The sequence below is a fragment of the Chelonia mydas genome, chromosome 5, assembly GCF_015237465.2.
Source record: "Chelonia mydas isolate rCheMyd1 chromosome 5, rCheMyd1.pri.v2, whole genome shotgun sequence".
NCBI classification, from domain to species: domain Eukaryota; kingdom Metazoa; phylum Chordata; order Testudines; family Cheloniidae; genus Chelonia; species Chelonia mydas.
In genome coordinates this window covers 38852706-38874576 of record NC_051245.2, presented here as the reverse complement: position 1 = coordinate 38874576, position 21871 = coordinate 38852706, and the positions used below count along the sequence as shown (strand labels likewise).

Here is a 21871-nt window from a genome sequence, read left to right as displayed (position 1 = left end):
TTGTAAGATCATAGGACATCCTGGTCTGACTGCAGGTTATCACGGACACACATGAGAATAAGGGCAACTAAGAAAACAACCTATGAAAAACAGGGCGCCCCAATAGTCAGGGGGTGTGGAAGTACAGATAAAGAAAAGAGGGTTGAAACCCTCATTCATATGCATAAGGTGTTAGGCAGGGTCAGAACAGCAATATAAAAGAGGTTCCCTGGTTGAGTAAAAGTGGGAAGACCCCAACGGAAGACACACAGGAAATCCCTGCAGGAAGCACCGCTCTATCAATGATCATCCGTTGAGAAACCCATCAGAGCCTTGAATACGTTTGGGGATACATTCTTAGTCATTGCTTGGGTTTTTGTACGATTTATATATGCATGGGTAATTGTAACTTTACTTAATGCTTTAACAAAACTTGTAGTAGAGATAAGACTTTGTACTTGTGATTTTGGTCACTATCCTTGGTCTTCCTGGATTTGCCAAATTTGAGAAAAGCACCAGAGGTGATTTTCACTCTGTTGAGCTTGAAACTGTAGAACAGGAACTGAACCCGTTGTAGGTTAATATAAAATCACTAAATTAAATTTGGATTCTTATGTAGCCTTTTTTTATTTAGTGAAGACAAGCCTACAATGCCATGCCAAGACAGTTATTTGACCCATATTGGTTACATTTCTAAAATTATGTAACATACTGTTACATCTAGATTGTGTTCGCTTTCCATTTCATGAAATATGAAATCATGTATAATGAAACTATTAATATCCCAAACTGCAAAACTTAGTAGCTGCCTTAGAAATTTAAGAAAGGCAAATGTGAATCTTGTAGTTCTAAAACAAATATAAAATTGTAAAGATATCTGCTGATAAAGCTGCTTTATAAAACTTAACTACTTAAATATAATATGCTTAAAAGCTCTCATTTATATTCTTCTTGTGATGTGTCATTCCATATTCTTTATGAAAATATGCTTATGATAGGAGTATATACTATACTATACTATGATAGGCGGACATAACTAACATGTACCATAAGCAAGATGGACCTTGTAAGGTATCATTGGACAGGTTATGATTTACTGAATATGATTATCCTATTTGTATGCATATATCATTTTTGTATCTGAAATTAGGAATATTGACTATGTATCTATATTTCAACTATGTTACTTTGGGTGACGCCCCCTGCTAACACTTCAGGTACAATAATGAAAAATCCAGACAGTGCTGATGGCCCATCAGCAAGAGACAATGGACTGCAAAAGAGCTTAATCATCCTGTGAACATGTGGGTCAGCCTGTAAAGAATGGCTACAGAGGCCCTACAGATGCATGTGACCATGTCACCTGACACTGGAACCCATCTTGAATTCCGTACTTTTCCATGAGAAGCTGGAGGGGTGGAGGGTGTCAAACTAGAAAACAAAGGACTCCCGCCTTATGCAAATCCTATTTAAGGGTGGGGAGTGAGGTAATCCAGGTCATCAGTTCTCCCCTGCTACCCCACCCAAGATGACTGCTGGAAACAATTAAGACTGAACTGGGGGAAAGAACTGGACCCAGGCTGGAAGGGCATCTAGCTGTGAAGATGATGATCAGAACCACGTTTAGAGTGAGAACTTACATGTAACCAGTTTCTTTAGTGTATTAACCTTAGTTCGCTTGCTCTGTTTTATTTTCTTAGTAATCTGCCTTGTTCTGTCTGCTACCTCCTTAACTACTTAAAATACATCTGTTATAGTTAATACATTTATTTCTGGTTTACAATATAACCCAGTTTATGTGATTTCTAACTAGGGGGAGAGAAGTTGTGCATACCTTCCTCCACATTGAGGAAAGAGGTGAATTTCATATAATTTTGGGTTTGTACTCCAAGGGTGGGGGTTGACATCTAGGTGCCATGGCAAGCCCCTTGAGCTGAGTCTTCCCAGAGCTGATCTGCAGCTTTGTGTGGCCCGGCCTATGTGCGTGATAGAGGAGGTTTTAAGAGCCTGGCTCAGCAAGACAGGTTAAAGGGGGCCCATGCTGGCAGAACAAGTAGTCTCAGTGATATCTCAGATCAGGTGGCTTCCCAAGGGGTCCAACCTATCACACTTTGTATGCAAGGCAAATAAGTATTCACTTTAGAAATTCCATCTGGCGGAAAAAATCTTAGATGAAAACCTGGCTCATTTGAAGTCAATGTCAAAATTCCCCTTGATTTCAAGGGGACCAGGATTGCATCACTTCTAGACTATTTTCTAATCCAACTGGTTAAAATGTCTGTTTTAACCTGCAATTTTCAAGGACCAGATTAAGAGTGAGTAAAAAAAGAAAAAGCGTCCTAAATCTTCATGATGTTTATGACAGGAGCCTTTCATTATCATCTTATTTATAGAATATACGACTGAAGAATTAATGCACTTCTCCATAAAATATATTTGCATGCCTTTATGCATTGGATCCTGCCACGGTCTCAAGCCTACTTCTGGTTCTTATTCCCGTATCACTGAGAATTACCCTTTTAGAGCATGCTCTCCATCAACACCACAGACTTTGGTGCATATTATTTGCTCAACTCTGGACTTCATGCCTGTTTTTGAATTATTTTGAGGCTATCATTCGGATAACCCTTTTTAGACCTCAGGCCCCATTTTGGTTTTGAATTATGTTGTATTTTCTCTTTCGGTCCTGTATTTAGTTTTGTCCTCTGTCCATATATTGTTAACTAGTTTGTTTTTTAGGAGTTTATATATGGAAGAAAAGAAAACAGGAAGTTTTCCAACTTTCATAACTTGTTGCCTTTATTTTAGATTCCTTTTTCAAGAGGGTTAACTGCTTTGACTTCCTGGGGATACATACAGAGCTGTATTTATTAGGACATCTGGTAAGCAGTAGTCTCCTGGAAAGTCTCGGTGAATTCCTCTGAGCAAATTCCCTATGAGGTAGAAAACTGCTAAAGCATGTATTTCTAGAGCAGATGCTTTCTCCTTTGTCTTTCCACAGAACGAACACAGGGAGAAGTGCCAAATCTGAAGTATCTTTGGATGTCAGGAAAGAACAAAAATGAGGTCTTTAGAAGAAAGAAGTGTTTCATGTAGCAGGCGGCATCTCAATATAAAAATAGCAGATGCCTCTGCAAAAGGGAGGAAGGACTTCTCTATTTAAAGACTCTGAACAAAGAAAACAAATCAAAGGTGCTACACAAAAATAATAAATATATTCAGAAAGCACAATCTTAGTATACAAATGAAAATATATTTCATAGGCGCATAGGACTTGCCAGAATGGATCAGGCCTGTGGTCCCTCTAGTCCACTATTCTGTCTCCAAAAGTAACCAACACCATAAGCTTCAGAGGAAGATGCAAGAAATGCCACAGAAGAAAGATGAGAGATAATCTGCACTCTAGGGAAATCTCCTCCTAATATCATATAATCAGATATTAACATAAACCCTCAAAAATGAGGTTTTATTATATGTCTTGCCAAACTCTACTTTTTAAAGTTTACTATCAAAACTCTGGATAGATCCTCCATTGTTGACTGTACTTTTCTTGGGATACTGAAACTTTGGAGCCAAGAAGATTGCCCCATTACTACAGATATTACCATAGATCGCAAGGCATCATCTGCTGCTTCCAGTGCTTTTTGCAAACTAACTGTCCTTCATTAATCAGGAATTTGAAGTCTTTCCTATGTTTCTATAGCAACTTAATCTGTGAATTTAATTATAATTAAAAAAATAACAGGCAAGCATTCTAAATTGTAAGCTTGCCGATGAATTTGATGATCAAACAGATCTAGTTATTTTCAGCTCTTCCTCAAATGGAGTAATCTTGGGTTGGGGCTGTATAATCTTCTCGATTGCAGCAGCCACAGATAAAGAGCCTGGTACCAGATTTGAACAAAGATATTCTGAAAAAATGGCATTTAGTATCTTTTGTCTGGGGTTTTTTTTGTTTGTTTGTTTTTAAACTTGCGGTGACAGTTGCTGCTGTTTGCTAAATATTTTTAGCAAGTTCCAATAAACCCTCATTAATAGGAAGAGCTACTCTCCTTGGCATCAAAGTATACAGGATATGCAACAATTTGTGAGGGGTCTCCTGCACCTCTTCAAATGGAACAGTTCTCTGAAAACATTCGCTTCATGTGCAGTGGCAGTCAAAAAAAACCTAACAGAATGTTAGGAACCATTAGGAATGAGACAGAAAATATCTAAATCCATGGTATGCCCACTCCTTGAATACTGGGTACAGCTCTGGTCGCCCCATCACAAAAAAGATATAGAAGAATTGGAAAAAGGTGCAGAGAAGGGCAACAAAAATGATTAGTGGGATGGAACAGCTTCCATATGAGGAGAGAGTAAAAAAACTGGGACTGTTCAGCTTAGAAAAAAGACGACTAAGGGGGAAAATGGGAGAGGTCTATAAAATCATAATGATATGGAGAAATTAAATAGGAAAGTGTTATTTACCCCTTTGCATAACATACTAACCAGGGGTTACCCAATGAAACTAACAGGCACCAGATTCCAAACACACAAACAGAAGTACTATTTCATACAACACACAGTCAGCCTGTGGAACTAATTGCCATGAGATGTTGTGAAGACCAAATGTATAACTGGGTTTAAAAAAGAACTAGGTAAGTTCATGAAGGATAGGTCCATCAATGGCTATTAGCCAAGATGGTTAGGGACACAACCCCATACTCTGGATGTCCCTAAACCTCCAACTCCCAGCAGTTGAGAGGGACAAGAGAGGATGGATCACTCGAAATTGCCATGTTCTGTTCATTCCCTCAGAAGTATCTGGCACTGTCAGAGGCAAGACCCTGGGCTAGATGGACCATTGGTCTAACCCAGTGTGGCTGTTATTAATCTCAGCAACCTTTCTCAGTAAATCCTGAAAATTTATAGTCATCCAAATGAGACTGTGCTAAACAGATTAACATCTCCTCCGGACACAAAGATGAAATACCCAACTGGGGCGTAATGTCCTCATTTTGGAGCTGTTCCTCCTCCCCAAAGACTTCCTCTGCAGGCTGAGGATCATGAGGAGATTCTGATGTTGCACTGTTATGTTCTTCTGATAGAAGTCTCATTATGAGGTAGTGCATGAGGAGGATGCTCATGATAAGGACCCCAGGGTTCCAGTGTGGCCATACAGGAACATTAAACAGGTAGAAACCAGGGGCGCAAGAGGAAGAGTACCAGAGAATATGGCTACCCTCATAATTCCTTCGGAGCTTAGGTTTATAGGAAATGCTAGACTCCCTTTCCAACCCAAGAACTCAGAAGAAAGGGGCCTAAGAGAACATGTGGGAGATCCTTCCCCATTGTGCTATGAGCCAAATGAAGAACAAGAAAATTCTACCTCTAAAGATGGGCTGCTGAGGCAAGAGTATTGGATTGTAACACAGTAGTAGCAGCTGGTGCCAGAGAGGAGCCCATTACTGATGAAACAGTGAGAGTACATACGGTGGCAATGCTAAACCCAACTGAAAATAAAGATGACTCAGGTTCCTCAAGAACTTGGAGTTCCTCTGGTGCCATGTAACTCCCCTTTACTGAGATGCCGTGAATCTCTGCTCAACCTCAATATCTCTTTGTGTGAGCGTTTTTCCAGTCCCCTACTCATTCTTACTGATCATCTCTGGACTCCCTCTAATTCTGGAAAATCCTTTTTGAGATCAATGACCAGTATTGAATGCAGTATTCCCAGTAAGGGCAAAGCATTGATTTAGATAATAGCATTAGGACATTTTCCATATTATTCTCCATGCTATGCTTTATGTGTGCTATTTTATTAAATACTGCAGCTGCACATAGAGCACACTTTTAACTATCATATATACAGCTCCCTCCTGCCCCCATTAGGGTTGTAATATGCCTTTCCTTTTCTAAAAGCTGGTAAAAACATATTTCAGAACAAGTACTTGGTCCTGTTTGGGCTGGCTTGGTATTGTGTAAAGATGGAGTTGTCCAAGGTGTGATTTTCCAAAAGCTACCATCTCATTTTCTTTTTGGTTCTTGTCAAAACCAAGAATATGCTATATTAAAAACATCAAGGAAAAAAGAGGCAATCACAGTACATTTTCATTTATTAAATAGGAAGGAATGTGTTGAGAGCTCCTGAAAAAATTGAATAGATGAAGGCTAAAGAAACTGGAGTCACCCTCATTATCCTTCTATAAACGTTTCCTATAAAAACAGGTGTGAAAGCACTGAATATCATAGGGTGGGCAGTCCCCAAAAGCAAAACGGTTTGTATTCAGTTTATACACAGTAGAAAGAGACTGACGCTCAGAACTGTAGAAAATTAATGCAATTTCAAAGAAGTGGATTGTTAGTTATCATTTGGCAAAAGCCAAGCAGTGCAGTACAGAAAACTAACTGTTTAACTTGACCTGAAAATTCAACAGATAAACCCTTTACCTGGGATAGCCCTGCTGCCCCAATCTGAGGTAGGATAATAAGAAAATGTCTGTGTTCTAGGACCCAGCACAGAATCTCTTCATTTTCTCAGGAGTTTTCCATTCCTGTTTGATTACATCTTTGTCCTTGCCTTTAGCTTGCTTATTCTCTCTCCATCGCCAGTGGCTGCCACCTTCCTCATGGATCCAAACATGTCTCAAGGGTAAGAACTCTTCTTACTCTGATTTGGGTCTTAGCTTTTAGAGTGAGAGGGGTTGGACAGGGTCTCAAGCCTCAGAGCTCTCCATACTTTGAGATATAAATGAGGAGTAAATGAAGGAATACATCCTCAATAGGCAAAGAATGTGGTGCAAAAGTGGAAGAGATGTGGCCAAGCCCAAGAGTTTTGTGGACAACTCTGAACTATCTCCAGTATTTGCAAGAAGAGACATGCAACCTAAACATTTGGATTAAGGGAAGGAGAAGAAGCCAGAAAAAAGCAAATTGTTAAAACCTTTCAGGCATTCTTCATTACTTCATAAAGAAGATTAAAAGGTACAATTCCAAAATGAAGAGTTACTTGATTACCTTAACAACAACAAAACTCAATAAAGCACCTTTTAATGGCCAAAACTATGTAAACAAAACCATTGAATGTATAATACTTGCAATTCTTGCCTACACAATTATAGCACTATGTTTCTAATATACTATTATAAAGCACTTAAGGATAACTAAGATGTAAATAATACTCTATAAAGCTAAATTCTATCTTCAGTTTACCAGCATAAAATATTACACAGAATATACAAATGTGAGAAAATATCAGGAAGATTTTGATACTTTACCTGAATAAGATGAATTAGAGTGGTTAGAATGGCACATCTCAGCATATTGTGCTCCTCGCTTTGTTTCCAAAGGAGAGGTAAATACTGAACCAAACATCCTACATATGGTCGTATCTACCGTTAAAAAATCAAAATGACAATATTTTTAACAGAGTAAAATATTTTACTTAACCATGAAACTATACAAAAGCTATTAAATCTCCAAAAATTTCACACATTATCTTTGAGACAAAATTGCACAAGCTAGGTTCAGTTGGTTTTGTCACAATAGTAAATATAATTTTTGTTTTGAACTTGCTCCTTCTTTTTCCATTAACAAAAATACCTAACATTTCTTACCAAGAGAGTTAAATGGTCCATGATTATGTAACTATTACACAGAACATGTTATTCATAGCAGACTTTATGAAAATGTGAGTAAAAGCTTAAGCATGCATGAAAAGAAGAAAATGTATTTTGGTAACTGACGATGTTTTCATATTGAAGTGGTTTTGCCTAAAGTAGGGATTAGAATAGTTTATATAATTCAATTGTGTGGGAAGAAAGAGTCCAAGAAAAACCAAGTTCAGTAAAAGGAAAGGAGAGGTTACTCATCTTGTGCAGTACTGGACTTCTTCAAGATGTGTCCACTTGTAGGTGCTCCACTTCAGGTGTGCATGTGCTCTGTGCCTTTGACTGGAGATTTTTGGTAGCAGTGCCCACTCGACTCGTGCATGCACCCTACATATATGTTTATGCCACATACTGAGGCTATATAAGGCTCTGTGTACAAACCACCCTCAGTTCCTTCTCTATTACAAAGTCCCACAGGGGAAACTTCAGAAGCAGAGGAGGAGGAGGGCAGGTAGTGGAGCACTCACAGGGACACACATCTCAAAGAATTCCAGTTACTGCACAAGGTGAGTAACCTCTCCTTCTTTGAGTAGTATTCCTGTGGGTGCTCCACTTCAGGCGACTCCTTAGCAGTAACCCCCTTAAGTAAGCAGGAGTTTTGGAACAGAGGCCAGCACTGAGGAGAGAACTATGTTGCCCACAGCAGCATCCAATTTAGCAGTGTGAACTACAGCATAATGGCTGGAAAAAGTATGCACCGAAGAACATGATGCAGCTTTGCCGTTTTCAGCAACTGGAACATCCTTGAGGAGGGCTACAGACATAAATTCTGATCTAGTAGAATGTGCAGTCACTCAGAAGGGGGATGGCATATGAGCCAAATTATAACAGGCAATAATACATCCAAAGATCAATCAAAGTCTCTGCATGGAGACAGTGAATCCACTAGACCAAGGGTGGCCAACCTGAGCCTGAGAAGGAGCCAGAATTTACCAATGTACATTGCCAAAAAGCCACAGTAATACATCAGTAGCTCCCCCCATCCCCACTCCCAGCGCCTCCCACCTACCTGCAGCCCAGCCAACCAGCGCCTCCCTCTCCCTCCCTGCACCTCCCGATCAGCTGTTTCATGGCTTGCAGGAGGCTCTGTGGGGGGGGAGGAGCGAGGGCATGGCAGGCTCAGGGGAGAGGGCGGGAAGGGGTGGAGTGGGGACAGGGCCTGTGGCAGAGCCAAGGGTTGAGCAGTGAGCACCCTCCGGCACGCTGGAAAGTTTGTGCCTGTAGCTCCAGCTCTGGAGTCGGTGCCGATACAAGGAACCGCATATTAACTTCTGAAGAGCTGCATGTGGCTCTGGAGCCACAGGTTGGCCACCCCTGTGCTAGACCTAGCCACAACAGAAACAAAAAGTCTAGGGGATTTCCTGAATGATCTGGTTCTGTCCAAGTAAAAGGGCGATGCCCTCTTAATACCTACTGCATGGAAAGTAGCTTCCTGCATAGACTGATATGGCTTAGGAAAGAAAACTGAAAGGTGAATAGTATGGTTAATATGAAACACAGAAGAAACCTTAGGTAAAAGTTTTGGATGTTGTAAAAGTTGTAAAGATGCCGTTTTTCTTGAAGAACACAGTAAATGGAGGGTCTGCCATTAGAGCCCCAATCTGCCCAACCTTCATGCAGAAGTGATGGCCACCAAAAAGGCTGCCTTCAGACAACTGTAACAAAGAGCACATAGCTAGTGGCTCAAAAGGCTGTTTCATGAGATGGTTACAAACAATGTGAGATCGCAAAGCAGATTAGCATTTCTAATCTGCAGAAAAAGGTTTCAGGAATCTCACTATGGTCAGTTATGTGAAAACTGACATACCTTCTTCTGGCAAGTGGAAAGCTGTTATAGATGCTGAGTGAACCTTGATGGATTACCTATTGGGATTGAACCTAAGACTATGGAAAGAGATGGTTGGACAGGCGAAAGATGACGGCAGTTACACCAAAGGCAATATTGTCTCTATTTCTGAAGGTAAGTGTATCTTGTAGTTTCCCTCCTGCTATTTAAGGGAACATTTTGTACTCCCAATGAACAGGATGCTCCTATATAGTCCCAAAAAACATTGAGGAGTCATGTTTGGAGTTACAGAACACTCAGATTGGGGTAATGTGTTCAACCTGCATTCTGAGACATCAGCTGAGAACTGATCAAAAGCTACCATGCATGGTGAGAAGTGAGTCTGATGAGGTAAGGAAACCAAAATTGTCTTGGATGAGTTGGTGCAGTCAAAATGACCTTGGCTCAGTCCTTCTCAATCTTGTTGAGACCCTTTATGAGCACTGGAGTTGGTGGATATGCATAAAAAGACCCTTTGCCCACGTAAAGAGAAAAGTGTTTTCTAGAGTCTGGGGATTGAGTCCTCCTCTGGAACAGAATTTTCTGCATTTTGTGTTGGTTGCAGTGGCAAAAAGATTGACCTCTGGAAACCCCCAAGATAGGATCATTTTGTTTGAGGACTTGAGAGTCCAACTCCCAGTTGTAATTTAGGGGGAAATTTCTGCGGAGATTGTCTGCCATGGAATTTTGTATATCCAGGAAGTAAGAAGCCAAAATGACTATCTGGTTGGCCAGCCACCAATTCCAGAGCTTTATCACTTAAGTGCAGAGAGCGGAGGAATGTGCTCCTCCCTGATGATTGATATAATATATACAAGCTATGTTGTCTGTTATGATCTTGATTGACTTGTTTTTGGCTAGGGTAAAAACAGGAGGCAGACATTTCTGACCACCCTTAACTCCAGAAGAGTGATGTGCAAGCATTGTTCTTGCTGTGACCATTTGTCTTGGGCTGTGTGAGGACCTAAATGTGCTCCCCATTCCAAGAGGGAAATGTCTAATGTTATCATGACCATAGAGGGAGTCTGTATGAATGAGATTCCTGCACATACTTTGGAAGGATCGTTCCACCAGGTGAGTGACTGCAGGACACCACTGGGTTCCGACACTTGCTTGTTCGGACCTGTTTGTTGGGTATATAAACTGTCCGGAGCGACTTCCATTGAAGATGGAACCTGACATTTTGTGTTATGAAAACATAAGGTGCCACATTTCCCAGAACTTGAAGACTGAGCTGCATTCTTTGGATAACGTTCTTCAGAGTGAGGAACCTGTTGGAAGGGAGATAAACCTGCCCATCATCTAATCCAGAAACATGCCTATAAAAAGTATTTATTGTGTAGAGGTCAAGACCAATTTCTTGAGATTTATTTGTAGACATAAACAGGGGAATAGTGAAGTTGTTGTTTAACTGCCAATAGAACCCCTGATGAGATCAGCCCTCAAGAAGCCAGTCATCAAGGTAGGGAAAGACTGTTATTCCTAGACGATAGAGGTGGGCACCTACAACTGCCATGTTTTTTGAGAGCAGAAGAAAGGCTGAAGGTTAGGATCCAGTACTGGTAGTGATTGTGATCGAATGCGAAATTCAGAAATCTTTTCTGAGAGGGATGAATTGCTATATGGAAGTAGGCATCTTTGAGGTCAAGAATTACAGTTCCCGGATTCCATGGAGGGAATTACAGTTGCTAGGGACACCATCTGGAATTTCATGGCTCTGACATACATGTTTAGTTGTCTGAGATCTAGTATTGGCCTCCAACCCCTTTTTTTCTTAAGTATCAAAAAATACCTCGAACAAAATCTTTTTCCTCTGTGTTGAAATGGAACTGGTTTGATGGCCGTGGGACTTAGGAGTAAACTTCAGTCTCAGCAACAGACTGAGAGGGGTCCCTGAAAGTGGGGGGTGAGAGGGGTCCCTGAAAGGGGAGAAGGGGGCTGGAGGGAGCAGAAAGGAGGGATGAAGGTAAAATGATTTGTGTAACCAGATATAATGGGCTCCAAAACCCATCTGTCCAACATTAAAGCCTCCCATGCCTGTTGGAATAAAGAGACGTCCTTGTTATATGGAGTAGCTTTTAGAATATGCTGTCTCCACCTTTCATTAACTGTGTCCACAACCAAAGAACTTATGAGTCTCTGTTTTCACATCCGGCACAAACCTTTCCAGGATGTAGCATTTTTTTTTAATTGGCATGCTTGCATTTAGGGGGTGCCTTTGCTGGAGTTTGCCAGATGGTCTTAGCTGGCTCAAGAAGAGCTTAGTTCATCAGCAATACCACCTGTGCTGAAGAAGTATGCAATATGTCCAGGAGCCTGTGATGGAAGAAGTCCCAGCAGAATCTGAAGCAGGTCTACAGCTCACTTCATCAGATCCTGGAACTCCCAAAAGTCATCAGCTAATGATGGCAGTGGTGGCTTTACTGCCTTATCAGGTGATGAAGAGATATTTGTAAGAGGGGTGACCGCCTAGTACGCCCTCGCCTCTTGCTCCTCAAAGGTCTCCTCTGCTGATTCAGACTGGAGGGGAGGGATGGATGGATAGTACCAGGGAATGAGGTCTTCTGTGTTCCTTATAAGATTGAATCAGGGCCCTTCAAAACTGCTGGCTGTAAATAGCCCACGGGTCCCAAGAAGGCCAGTGAGGAGGACCATAAGGCATGGGGAGGAGGGGGAAGTATCCATCATTGATCATCCCAAGTATTAAGATGCAAATGTCTTGTATCCTTTCTTTCTTGCATCTGCAGAGGGAAATAACGACTCCCAGAGTAAACTGGAGAGCCTTGAACTGAAAGCTCTGAGTCTGAATGCTCCTCCACATATTGTACAGAAAGTGACAACCCTTCTTTCTGAATAGTGGAATAGTCTCACTACATGATGTATGGTCTGTGACCTAACAGATCTCACTACTGAGAGGTGTCCAGAGATCCCAAGGACAGGAGACTCAGGCTCATTCAGTACCATAAGGTCTTTAGGGTACCACAACTCCTACGGTACTGGGAGCTTGTTACCAATGTCTCTGAGGTGCTGGTGCCGATATTGAGGGTACCACAGATTCCAGTAAGGCTGCTCTCTTCCTATCATTGGCCCTGATGGTGGCAGTAGCGGTCTTCAGTACCATGGCCATTAGCGCAGAGATATGGAACTTAGATGAAGTCTTAGAGTACTCATGTTACCCAAAGTACTCAGAGCCTCAATAGCACTCCTCTCACGGCCTGAGGTCTCCTGTGACAAAATCTTTTTTTGAGGGGGAACTCTTAGTTCTGCTCCTCTTATGCCCCTCCTTAATCTCTGAGTACGAAGTTCTCAGTACTGGTGGCACAGTTATCGTTACCTCACTCAGAGAGTGTTGTATACCATGGTCTTGACGCTGCTTTCATCTTGGAAGCTCTCGGGTGCCATGATCTCAATGTAGATGGGGCACTAACAGAAGCAGAGGGACCCTGTACATGGGGGTTTTCTGTATCAGGGTCCAAAGCCAATCTTAAGGCTTGCTCCATCACTAATAGTCTATACTTCATTTCCTTGTTTTTACGGTATCTTCCCTTAAAAGAAGTGCAAATTTTGCACTTGCTGGGAATATGCAAGTCTCCCAAGTAACGTATACCCTGAGAATGTACACATGAGGGGGAAAGGAGTACAGGAGAGCTGGCTGTATTTTAAAGAATCCTTATTGAGGTTACAGGGACAAACCATCCCGATGTGTAGAAAGAGTAGCAAATATGGCAGGCGACCAGCTTGGCTTCACAGTGAAATCCTTGCTGATCTTAAACACAAAAAAGAAGCTTACAAGAAGTGGAAGATTGGACAAATGACCAGGGAAGAGTATAAAAATATTGCTCGGGCATGCAAGAGTGAAATCAGGAAGGCCAAATCACACCTGGAGTTGCAGCTAGCAAGGGATGTCAAGAGTAACAAGAAGGGTTTCTTCAGGTATGTTAGCAACAAGAAGAAAGTCAAGGAAAGTGTGGGCCCCTTACTGAATGAGGGAGGCAACCTAGTGACAGAGGATATGGAAAAAGATAATGTACTCAATGCTTTTTTTGCCTCTGTCTTCACGAACAAGGTCAGCTCCCAGACTGCTGCACTGGGCAGCACAGCATGGGGAGGAGGTGACCAACCCTCTGTGGAGAAAGAAGTGGTTCAGGACTATTTAGAAAAGCTGGATGAGCACAAGTCCATGGGGCCGGATGCGCTGCATCCGAGAGTGCTAAAGGAGTTGGTGGATGTGATTGCAGAGCCACTGGACATTATCTTTGAAAACTCATGGCGATCGGGGGAAGTCCCGGACGACTGGAAAAAGGCTAATGTAGTGCCCATCTTTAAAAAAGGGAAGGAGGAGGATCCTGGGAACTACAGGCCAGTCAGCCTCACCTCACTCCCTGGAAAAATCATGGAGCAGGTCCTCAAGGAATCAATTCTGAAGCACTTAGAGGAGAGGAAAGTGATCAGGAACAGTCAGCATGGATTCACCAAGGGAAAGTCATGCCTGACTAATCTAATTGCCTTCTATGACGAGATCACTGGCTCTGTGGATGAGGGGAAAGCAGTGGACGTGTTGTTCCTTGACTTTAGCAAAGCTTTTGACATGGTCTCCCACAGTATTCTTGCCAGCAAGTTAAAGAAGTATGGGCTGGATGAATGGACTATAAGGTGGATAGAAAGTTGTCTAGATTGTTGGGCTCAACGGATAGTGATCAATGGCTCCATGTCTAGCTGGCAGCCGGTATCAAGCGGAGTGACCCAAGGGTCGGTCCTCAGTCCGGTTTTGTTCAATATCTTCATAAATGATCTGGAAGGATGGTGTGGATTGTACCCTCAGCAAGTCTGCAGATGACACTAAACTGGGAGGAGAGGTAGATACGCTGGAGGGTAGGGATAGAATACAGAGGGACCTAGACAAATTGGAGGATTGGGCCAAAAGAAATCTGATGAGATTCAACAAGGACAAGTGCAGAGTCCTGCACTTAGGACGGAAGAATCCCATGCACCGCCACAGACTAGGAACCGAATGGCTCGGCAGCAGTTCTGAAGAAAAGGACCTAGGGGTTACAGTGGACAAGAAGCTGGATATGAGTCAACAGTATGCCCTTGTTGCCAAGAAGGCCAATGGCATTTTGGGATGTATAAGTAGGGGCATTGCCAGCAGATCGAGGGACGTGATCGTTCCCCTCTATTCGACATTGGTGAGGCTTCATCTGGAATACTGTGTCCAGTTTTGGGCCTCACACTACAAGAAGGATGTGGAAAAATTGGAAAACATCCAGCAGAGGGCAACAAAAATGATTAGGGGACTGGAACACATAACTTATGAGGAGAGGCTGAGGGAACTGGGATTGTTTAGTCTGCGGAAGAGATGAGGGGGGATTTGATAGTTGCTTTCAACTACCTGAAAGGGGGTTCCAAAGAGGATGGCTCTAGACTGTTCTCAGTGGTAGCAGATGACAGAATGAGGAGTAATGGTCTCAAGTTGCAGTGGGGGAGGTTTAGGTTGGATATTAGGAAAAACTTTTTCACTAGGAGGGTGGTGAAGCACTGGAATGCGTTAGTTAGGGAGGTGGTGGAATCTCCTTCCTTAGAAGTTTTTACGGTCAGGCTTGATAAAGCCCTGGCTGGGATCATTTAGTTGGGGACTGGTCCTGCTTTGAGCAGGGGGTTGGACTAGATGACCTCCTGATGTCCCTTCCTACCCTGATATTCTATGATTCTAATGCCCATTGCTGATGGGAATGGCTTCTTAACAGAAAAGGCACCTTTTAAAATCTGGGGAGCCCAACCTCCCAGATCCCCTCCCACCCCAAAAAAAGAATTGTACACCCCCTCAGTAAGAGAAAAACAATTGGGGGAGTGGAGGGGAAGGAGTAGAAAACAGGAACAACAGTTCCAACAACTATAAGATACTAAGTATTCTATAAATTGCTAAAGAACTAACACTATATACTATTCTAACTCTGGAGAAAACAAGAACACACTAAACTCCATGTCTGGCTGAAGGGGGTTGAAAAGGCACTGTTGAAAAGGCTGTAAGGCTGCACATTCCTATATAGCCTCGGTATGGGACACAAGGATGGGCAAGGAACATGCACAGATCAAATGGGCACTGCTACCAAAAGTCTCTAATGAAAGGCACAGAGAGCATGCATACTTGAAGTAGAGCACCCACAGGTACACTACTCAAAGAAGGAATAAATTTCCTAGCAGAATATCAGATTATATGAAAAGTTTCAGTCAGAACAAGTATTTATAGCAGAATTATAAACTGGAAATCTGAGTTCATAACATTAAATCCACCACCAACAACACAACCATGAAACTAATGTAACTATAATACAGCATGTTGTATTTAACACCAATTCAAATAGTTGAAACATGAAATTACTGTTTTATTTGCACATCCTTATTGCACATTGTAAAAGTTCTTCCTTGCATGAGTTCTATGACATCATAGTAGAATAAATCAAAAGGTGTTTTAACAAAATGTACAATAAAAACTACAAGATGTATAATTCTTAACACCTTGTGCATGTTGTATAATTATCTTTCTTTATAAATTTCCAGATTTCCAATTCATTTTGTTAGCTACCTATATAGAGTATCATAAATTAACAACTTCTACATATTAGTTTTTAATGCTGAAAGGATAACTTGTTTTTTCTTCACATGGTATGTTCAACACAAAGTATGGACAAAAACTTTGTAAATTTTGTCTCATTTATTACATATTTTGTATGTTTCTTGTCCCTATTTTAATAATCTCATATAGAATTAAATTTAATGCTAGGATACACTAAATCATCAGCTTAATTAAGCATGGTATACTATTTCAGCCAGAAATGACAAGAAAAATATTGCTTGCCAGCAGTTTCCAGTTCATGGAGCCAGTCATCAATCAACACAGCTGGCTAGCATAAATTAGGAGAGATTAAGGGCTGTGCTAGATGGTTGCATTCCCGCAAAACTAATTCCAGTGATGAAGGAGTCCAAGTGAGAGGATCTATATGTGCCTCAAACACTCACATAATCCAGAGCAGCATCAGTATTAGTGCCAAAGTAAATCTCATGTGAACTTCATCTCTTATCCAGACACTCTCACAATTTACATACCTTTATTATCTGCATTACAACAGCACTCAGAATGTGCTATGTGCTTTCCACATGTAGAGTAAGATGCAAACCTCACCATGAAGAGTTCGCAATCCAAGATGATGAGCAATGCACACAAAAGCGTGCCAGGATATAAAACAATCACTTTAAAACTATTTTAAATTAAGCATCACTTATCCTCCACCACCCACATCGAGCCCCTATCAGCCTTACTGCTCCTATCACTATATCAAGACCTCCATTAATGGGTAAAGGAAAAACAGGAATCAACAGCGCTCTTTCCATGGAGAGAAAAGGAGATGCCACTAGGACAAACTATTGTGGAGGGAGAAGAAACATTTATGAAAGGAGTGAGGAGCCACTACCAGTCTCTCTGTTCATACAGGGGATAAACAGAAAAGTTACATTTGTCTCAGAAATTCACAAAGAAAGCTGCTGCTTCGAGGACCACTTACAGGTCAGAGGAACTGCTACTACCTCTACCTTGCCTTACTTTTCTCTACCCCACTTGAGGTGAGTACCTTAGAAAGTTAAGAGATGACTGCAGACAACAATCAAACTTTATTTCCTCAGGAACATCTTGAATTTCCTAAATTTAAACTGAAAATATACTTCCATACTAAGGAAAGGAAGTAGTAACGGTGAGGCCAACAATTTTAACCTTATAACCTTGTAGGAAACTGAGCTCCATGTCTTTGAACTGCTATAAACTAAACTGCCTAGACACTACAATGATGGGCATCTCAAAAACATATGTTGTAATTAGATATAACAAAAAATATGAAAAGGCAGAAGTGAGAGAGGGTGATTAGAGATGAAAGTCTAAGACAAAGAAGGGAATTATAAAAATTAAATTAAATTTTGCACATCGGAACAGGAAGAACTGTTCCATATGTAAGGAACAGCAAAAAAATACAGAAAGTTGAGAGGGAGGAGACCAGGCAGAGCAAGTGTGTTGGGCAAAAAAAAGAGGTTACAAATGTGAACAGGGGAAGTAGAAGCAGAGCTGTGTAGATTACTGAAATAAAACAAACACTGTGGGGTAATTACTAGATAGATTATATATATACATAAAATCTCTTCCATCATTTTGATATAATGTAATAGCAATATATAGAAAAAAAATCTTCTTTGCTCTCATCAATGGACAAGTGTGCTAGGCTTCAAATTTCATATTATAGTCTGTAACAGTTACCTGTATATTGACTCTTTCAATCACACAAGAAAGAACATGAAGAACATGCATCTTTGTGTCACATTCTGTGACTTCTTGAAGTAGCTGAAAGAGTAGAGTGAACATGGATTCCAGATACTACAATAAAAAGAAATTCAAAAACTATGGATTAGTTAGATTATCAAGAATGCAAATAGAAATCTAAAACAGCAATTTTCTTATCTGCCTACAGCACTGGCCTGAAATTTCTCATGAACTTTTAGTGTGTTGGAAGTTCTGCAACATGTTGGTCTTGCATTTCGAAAAATAATCTAATACATGTTGACCACTCATAATCCAAAATTGAACTTTAAAAAGTTTCAGTACCTAACATGTACTAGGCTTGCATAAGAATTCAAGTGTGGGACCAGTTTCAATAAGCTTTGCTCTCAGGTTTAAATGTATTAAAATTACTTCAAAGTTTAAATTCCTAAAAGTTGGAAGCTATCAGCATCTCTGGAGGTAATGATACTCAGAGGCCACTTTATCTATGGGAAAACGAGGCAACTGCCTAGAGCAACAGGGGCCAAACTTGAGCAGCGCTGTAACCCTGTGCACCAGGTCACAATGCCACTCTCAGATTTGGCCTGGCTGCCCCTTTGTCATGACAAAGAAGCACTGGGCCAAACCTTAGTGAGTGGTGCTGCAAGGCCCCCTCTCCAGTTATGCTACCATAACCACCAAAAGACCAGAATACTCACTGCAATCACCCTCCCCCCAACCCCGAAAGTCCTCCGTGTGCCCTCCCCCACAATTTAGAGTCTATTCTAGTGGGTGGCAGGGATGGGTGGCACACAGAAGTTTTGCATAGGGCAGCAGATTCTCTTAAGCAGTCTCTGACAATTTGCTAGAGGTCTGGCAAAAGTTATAAACTTTGACAAAAATTTTGTTTCCTAAAGTTATTAATGATGACATTTTTCTTACTTATCCCAACAGTTTCAAACAGCTAAACCAAAAATACCAAATGCATAATGCATGTAGACACAAGTGGTCAACAGTATAAATTATAAGATGATACTTTTTATAGCTTATCAAATAGATCACACCAAAAAAATATGAATTGAAACAGACAACAATCTACTGTACAGTAATTACTATCTCATTATTTATTTACTGCCAACACTGTGTTCACAAAGATAAACGCTGGGGAAATTTTGCTACATTCCTAATATATTGCATTACACCAAACAACTGCAACTAATATTTCTGGCAAAGGGTAGTTTAGGAAGCAGTGTGTGCAGGAAGGAGCTCTGAAGGGAAATCAGGTATAAGTGGAAGAGGAAGTTTAGTGAAGATTGGCACCCATACTTGGAATAATGTTTAGTCTCAGATGTGTGGTAACTGTGGTAATGACAAGGTGTGTACCTGTGGGTGGAAGAGTGGAGTATATATGTATTGTCAGGAGGCTTTTCCTTGCTTCTGTGTCAGGTAAGATGTGTGTGTGGAAACCTTAACTGTTGCACAATAAAGTCTCTGTGCAACAAAAGAATAGCTTTTTTCTTGTTATTGAAGTTAAATAAATACAGCAACCATTGAACAGTTTATTCTGAAACGGAACTGGAATTGTTTCTTTCCCTCCCTTCCTCCACCCACACAAGCACTCACACTCACATAAATGCCCTTACCGGTAAAAACTGGTCAGTTCTAAACTCAAAGTCATCTACAGGTGAACAACAGTTAAAGAAAAACTGAAGATTGAACACCATTATTACAATATCTTTGACTCAATCTGATATTCAACTGTTAGTGAGGCTACACAATTACTATTAAAATCTGAATTATTAATGATCAAAAATAATTAATTTCCAGTAGCTTTGAATAAAGTAATAATAAAATAGAAAATTGTAGTTAATGAAAAGGATATTTAACTTCAGTGTTGTAGCTGTCTCAATGCGGACCTGAAAGACAAAAATCAGGAAATACCATGCTGTTACCCTTATAAAATATTACTTTGATTATCTCACAGAAGTTAGTGTAATATTTTCAGATCTGAAATTGTTAAGCTTTCACATATACTCTACATGTTTCCAGAGATAAAATAAAATTAATTTAACCCTGACATATTTCTGTATTTTCCCAGGGTTTTTAGCTTTATATTTTTTATAAGGAGCAGTTTTTACATAAATTAGAATTTTTCAGGATTTAAAAAATGACTACAAATTGCCAAGAACCACACCACCTGCAGGACCTGCTCAGCATTCCCTACTCAGGCAAAACACTCAGTTAAGTCAAGTAAAGATTCAGAAGCGGGCCCTATGGCTTTGATGAGAATTCTTGAGACAGAGGGGATCACCTGTTTCTGGGATGGTTCTCATGGGCTACCACCAACAAACCAACTTCAGGGCCATGAACACCCTATTTCCAAGAATTTAGACAATTATGAGAAGTAGCACTCAAGGAAGCATTAACTGCAACCTCGGCCATAACCAGTTACACTCAGCCCTACCCCATCTAGATGGTAAGACAGAACACTGGGACCCCTACTAACAGAGAAAATTTAAGGATTTTATTGCCTCACCTTATACCAGGGGTGGCCAACCTGAGCCTGAGAAGGAGCCAGAATTTACCAATGTACATTGCCAAAGACCCACAGTAATACGTCAGCAGCCCCCCAACAGTTCTAACCCCCACCGCTCCCAGCGCCTCCTGCCCACTGGCAGCCCTGCCAGTCAGCGCCTCCCTCTCCCTCCCGATCAGCTGTTTCGTGGCATGCAGGAGGATCTGAGGAGGAAGGGGGAGGAGCAAGGGTATGGCAGGATCGGGGGTGGGGGGGCGGGCAAGGAGGGGTGGAGTGGGGGCAGGGCCTGTGGCAGAGCCAGAGGTTGAGCAGTGAGCACCCCCCAGCACATTGGAAAGTTGGTGCCTGTAGCTCCAGCCCCAGCCCCGGAGTTGGTACCTATACAAGGAGCCACATGTTAACTTCTGAAGAGCTGTATGTGGCTCCGGAGCCACAGGTTGGCCACTCCTGCCTTAAACCATGCACTAGGCCACCGAGCACCACAAAAATCATTGCTCAATGCTACAGAGTTCAACCTAATAACCAGTGTCCAACTAACGAAGGCTAGTTTTTTTTAGGGGTTTTTTTTTTTTTTTTTTTTTTTGCTAGCTTCCCAAATGCCAACTGTCAGCTACTGGTATCCTGCTCTGGTCCTGATCACATACATGGAAATAAAACATATATTTATTCTGTGGGCCTCGCTGCTGCATATGATATTGTTGATCACCAAACAAACCTGTCCAATCCACAGGAAGCTGCAGAGGTGAAAAAAATGCCCTGATATGGTTCAAGACCTTCCTCTCAAACTAAATCCAGATAGCTATTATTGGCATCTGTTCTTCCACCTCAAAAACAGTAATGTAGAATCTCCTATGATTTATTCCTCTCCCCCATATTACTCAACATCTATGTGAAGCCATTAGGAGAGCTGGTAAGACAATATAAACTGAAGGGCCTGCATCATAGAGATGACACCTAATTCTACATCTTTTACATCAAACAAATAGCACCATTTCTCAGAAAGTTAAGTCAGTCCCTGCAGCCTTGGGGCCCTCTGGGACTCGGTGCCACTGAATGACAAAAGAACCATGGAAAGGAGGATTTAGTGGGCATCCTTCAGTCTCGGGAGACTATGGGTATGTGCCCTGGCGAGGTAAAGAATTTACTCAGTTGGTTTTATGGCAGCCACAAACGTGGCTGAAGAGACCCACTCAAGAGAGACAATCTCTGCTGCATCTGTCACATTTAATGGTGATGTTTCGACCCTTTGGGGTCTGCCTTCTGCGAGCTCTTCTCCTCTACTAAGCTGGACTGCTTCCTCTCGTAACTCCAGAGACCTCTGTTAAGCTCTTGGTTCTAAAGGCTGCGGTCCTGAGCGTGACCTTCCCCCATTTGTCCACATCCATGTCCATTTCTTTGAGGTCTTGCTTGCACGCATCCTTGAAACACAATTTGGGGAGTTCTTTGAGTCTTTTTCCAGATGCCAATTCACCATAGAAGATGTCCCTTGGGATGTATCCATCATTCACTTGACACACATGCCCAAGCCAGAGGAGAGGTCTCCGTTTGAGGAGTGTTTGCATGCTGGCCTGTTTGAGCAC

The 21871-nt window shown here is 41.5% G+C and overlaps 1 protein-coding gene across 8 annotated transcripts in view; it reads right to left on the bottom strand.

Moving 5' to 3' along the window:
• Nucleotides 1–21871, bottom strand: part of IPO11 (importin 11) — a 295900-nt gene that overhangs the window by 169076 nt on the left and 104953 nt on the right. For all 8 annotated transcript variants that reach the window (XR_006291241.1, XM_043547525.1, XM_037902875.2 and 5 more), the window contains 4 exons: nt 19638–19671; nt 19399–19439; nt 17756–17872; nt 7239–7352 (listed from right to left, as the gene is read on the bottom strand). Coding sequence is in view for 7 of the 8 variants with exons in the window: in XM_043547525.1 (XP_043403460.1) it covers nt 7239–7352; nt 17756–17872; nt 19399–19439; nt 19638–19671 (306 nt within the window). In the remaining variant the exon portion in view is untranslated. The remainder of the gene's footprint in view (nt 1–7238; nt 7353–17755; nt 17873–19398; nt 19440–19637; nt 19672–21871) is intronic.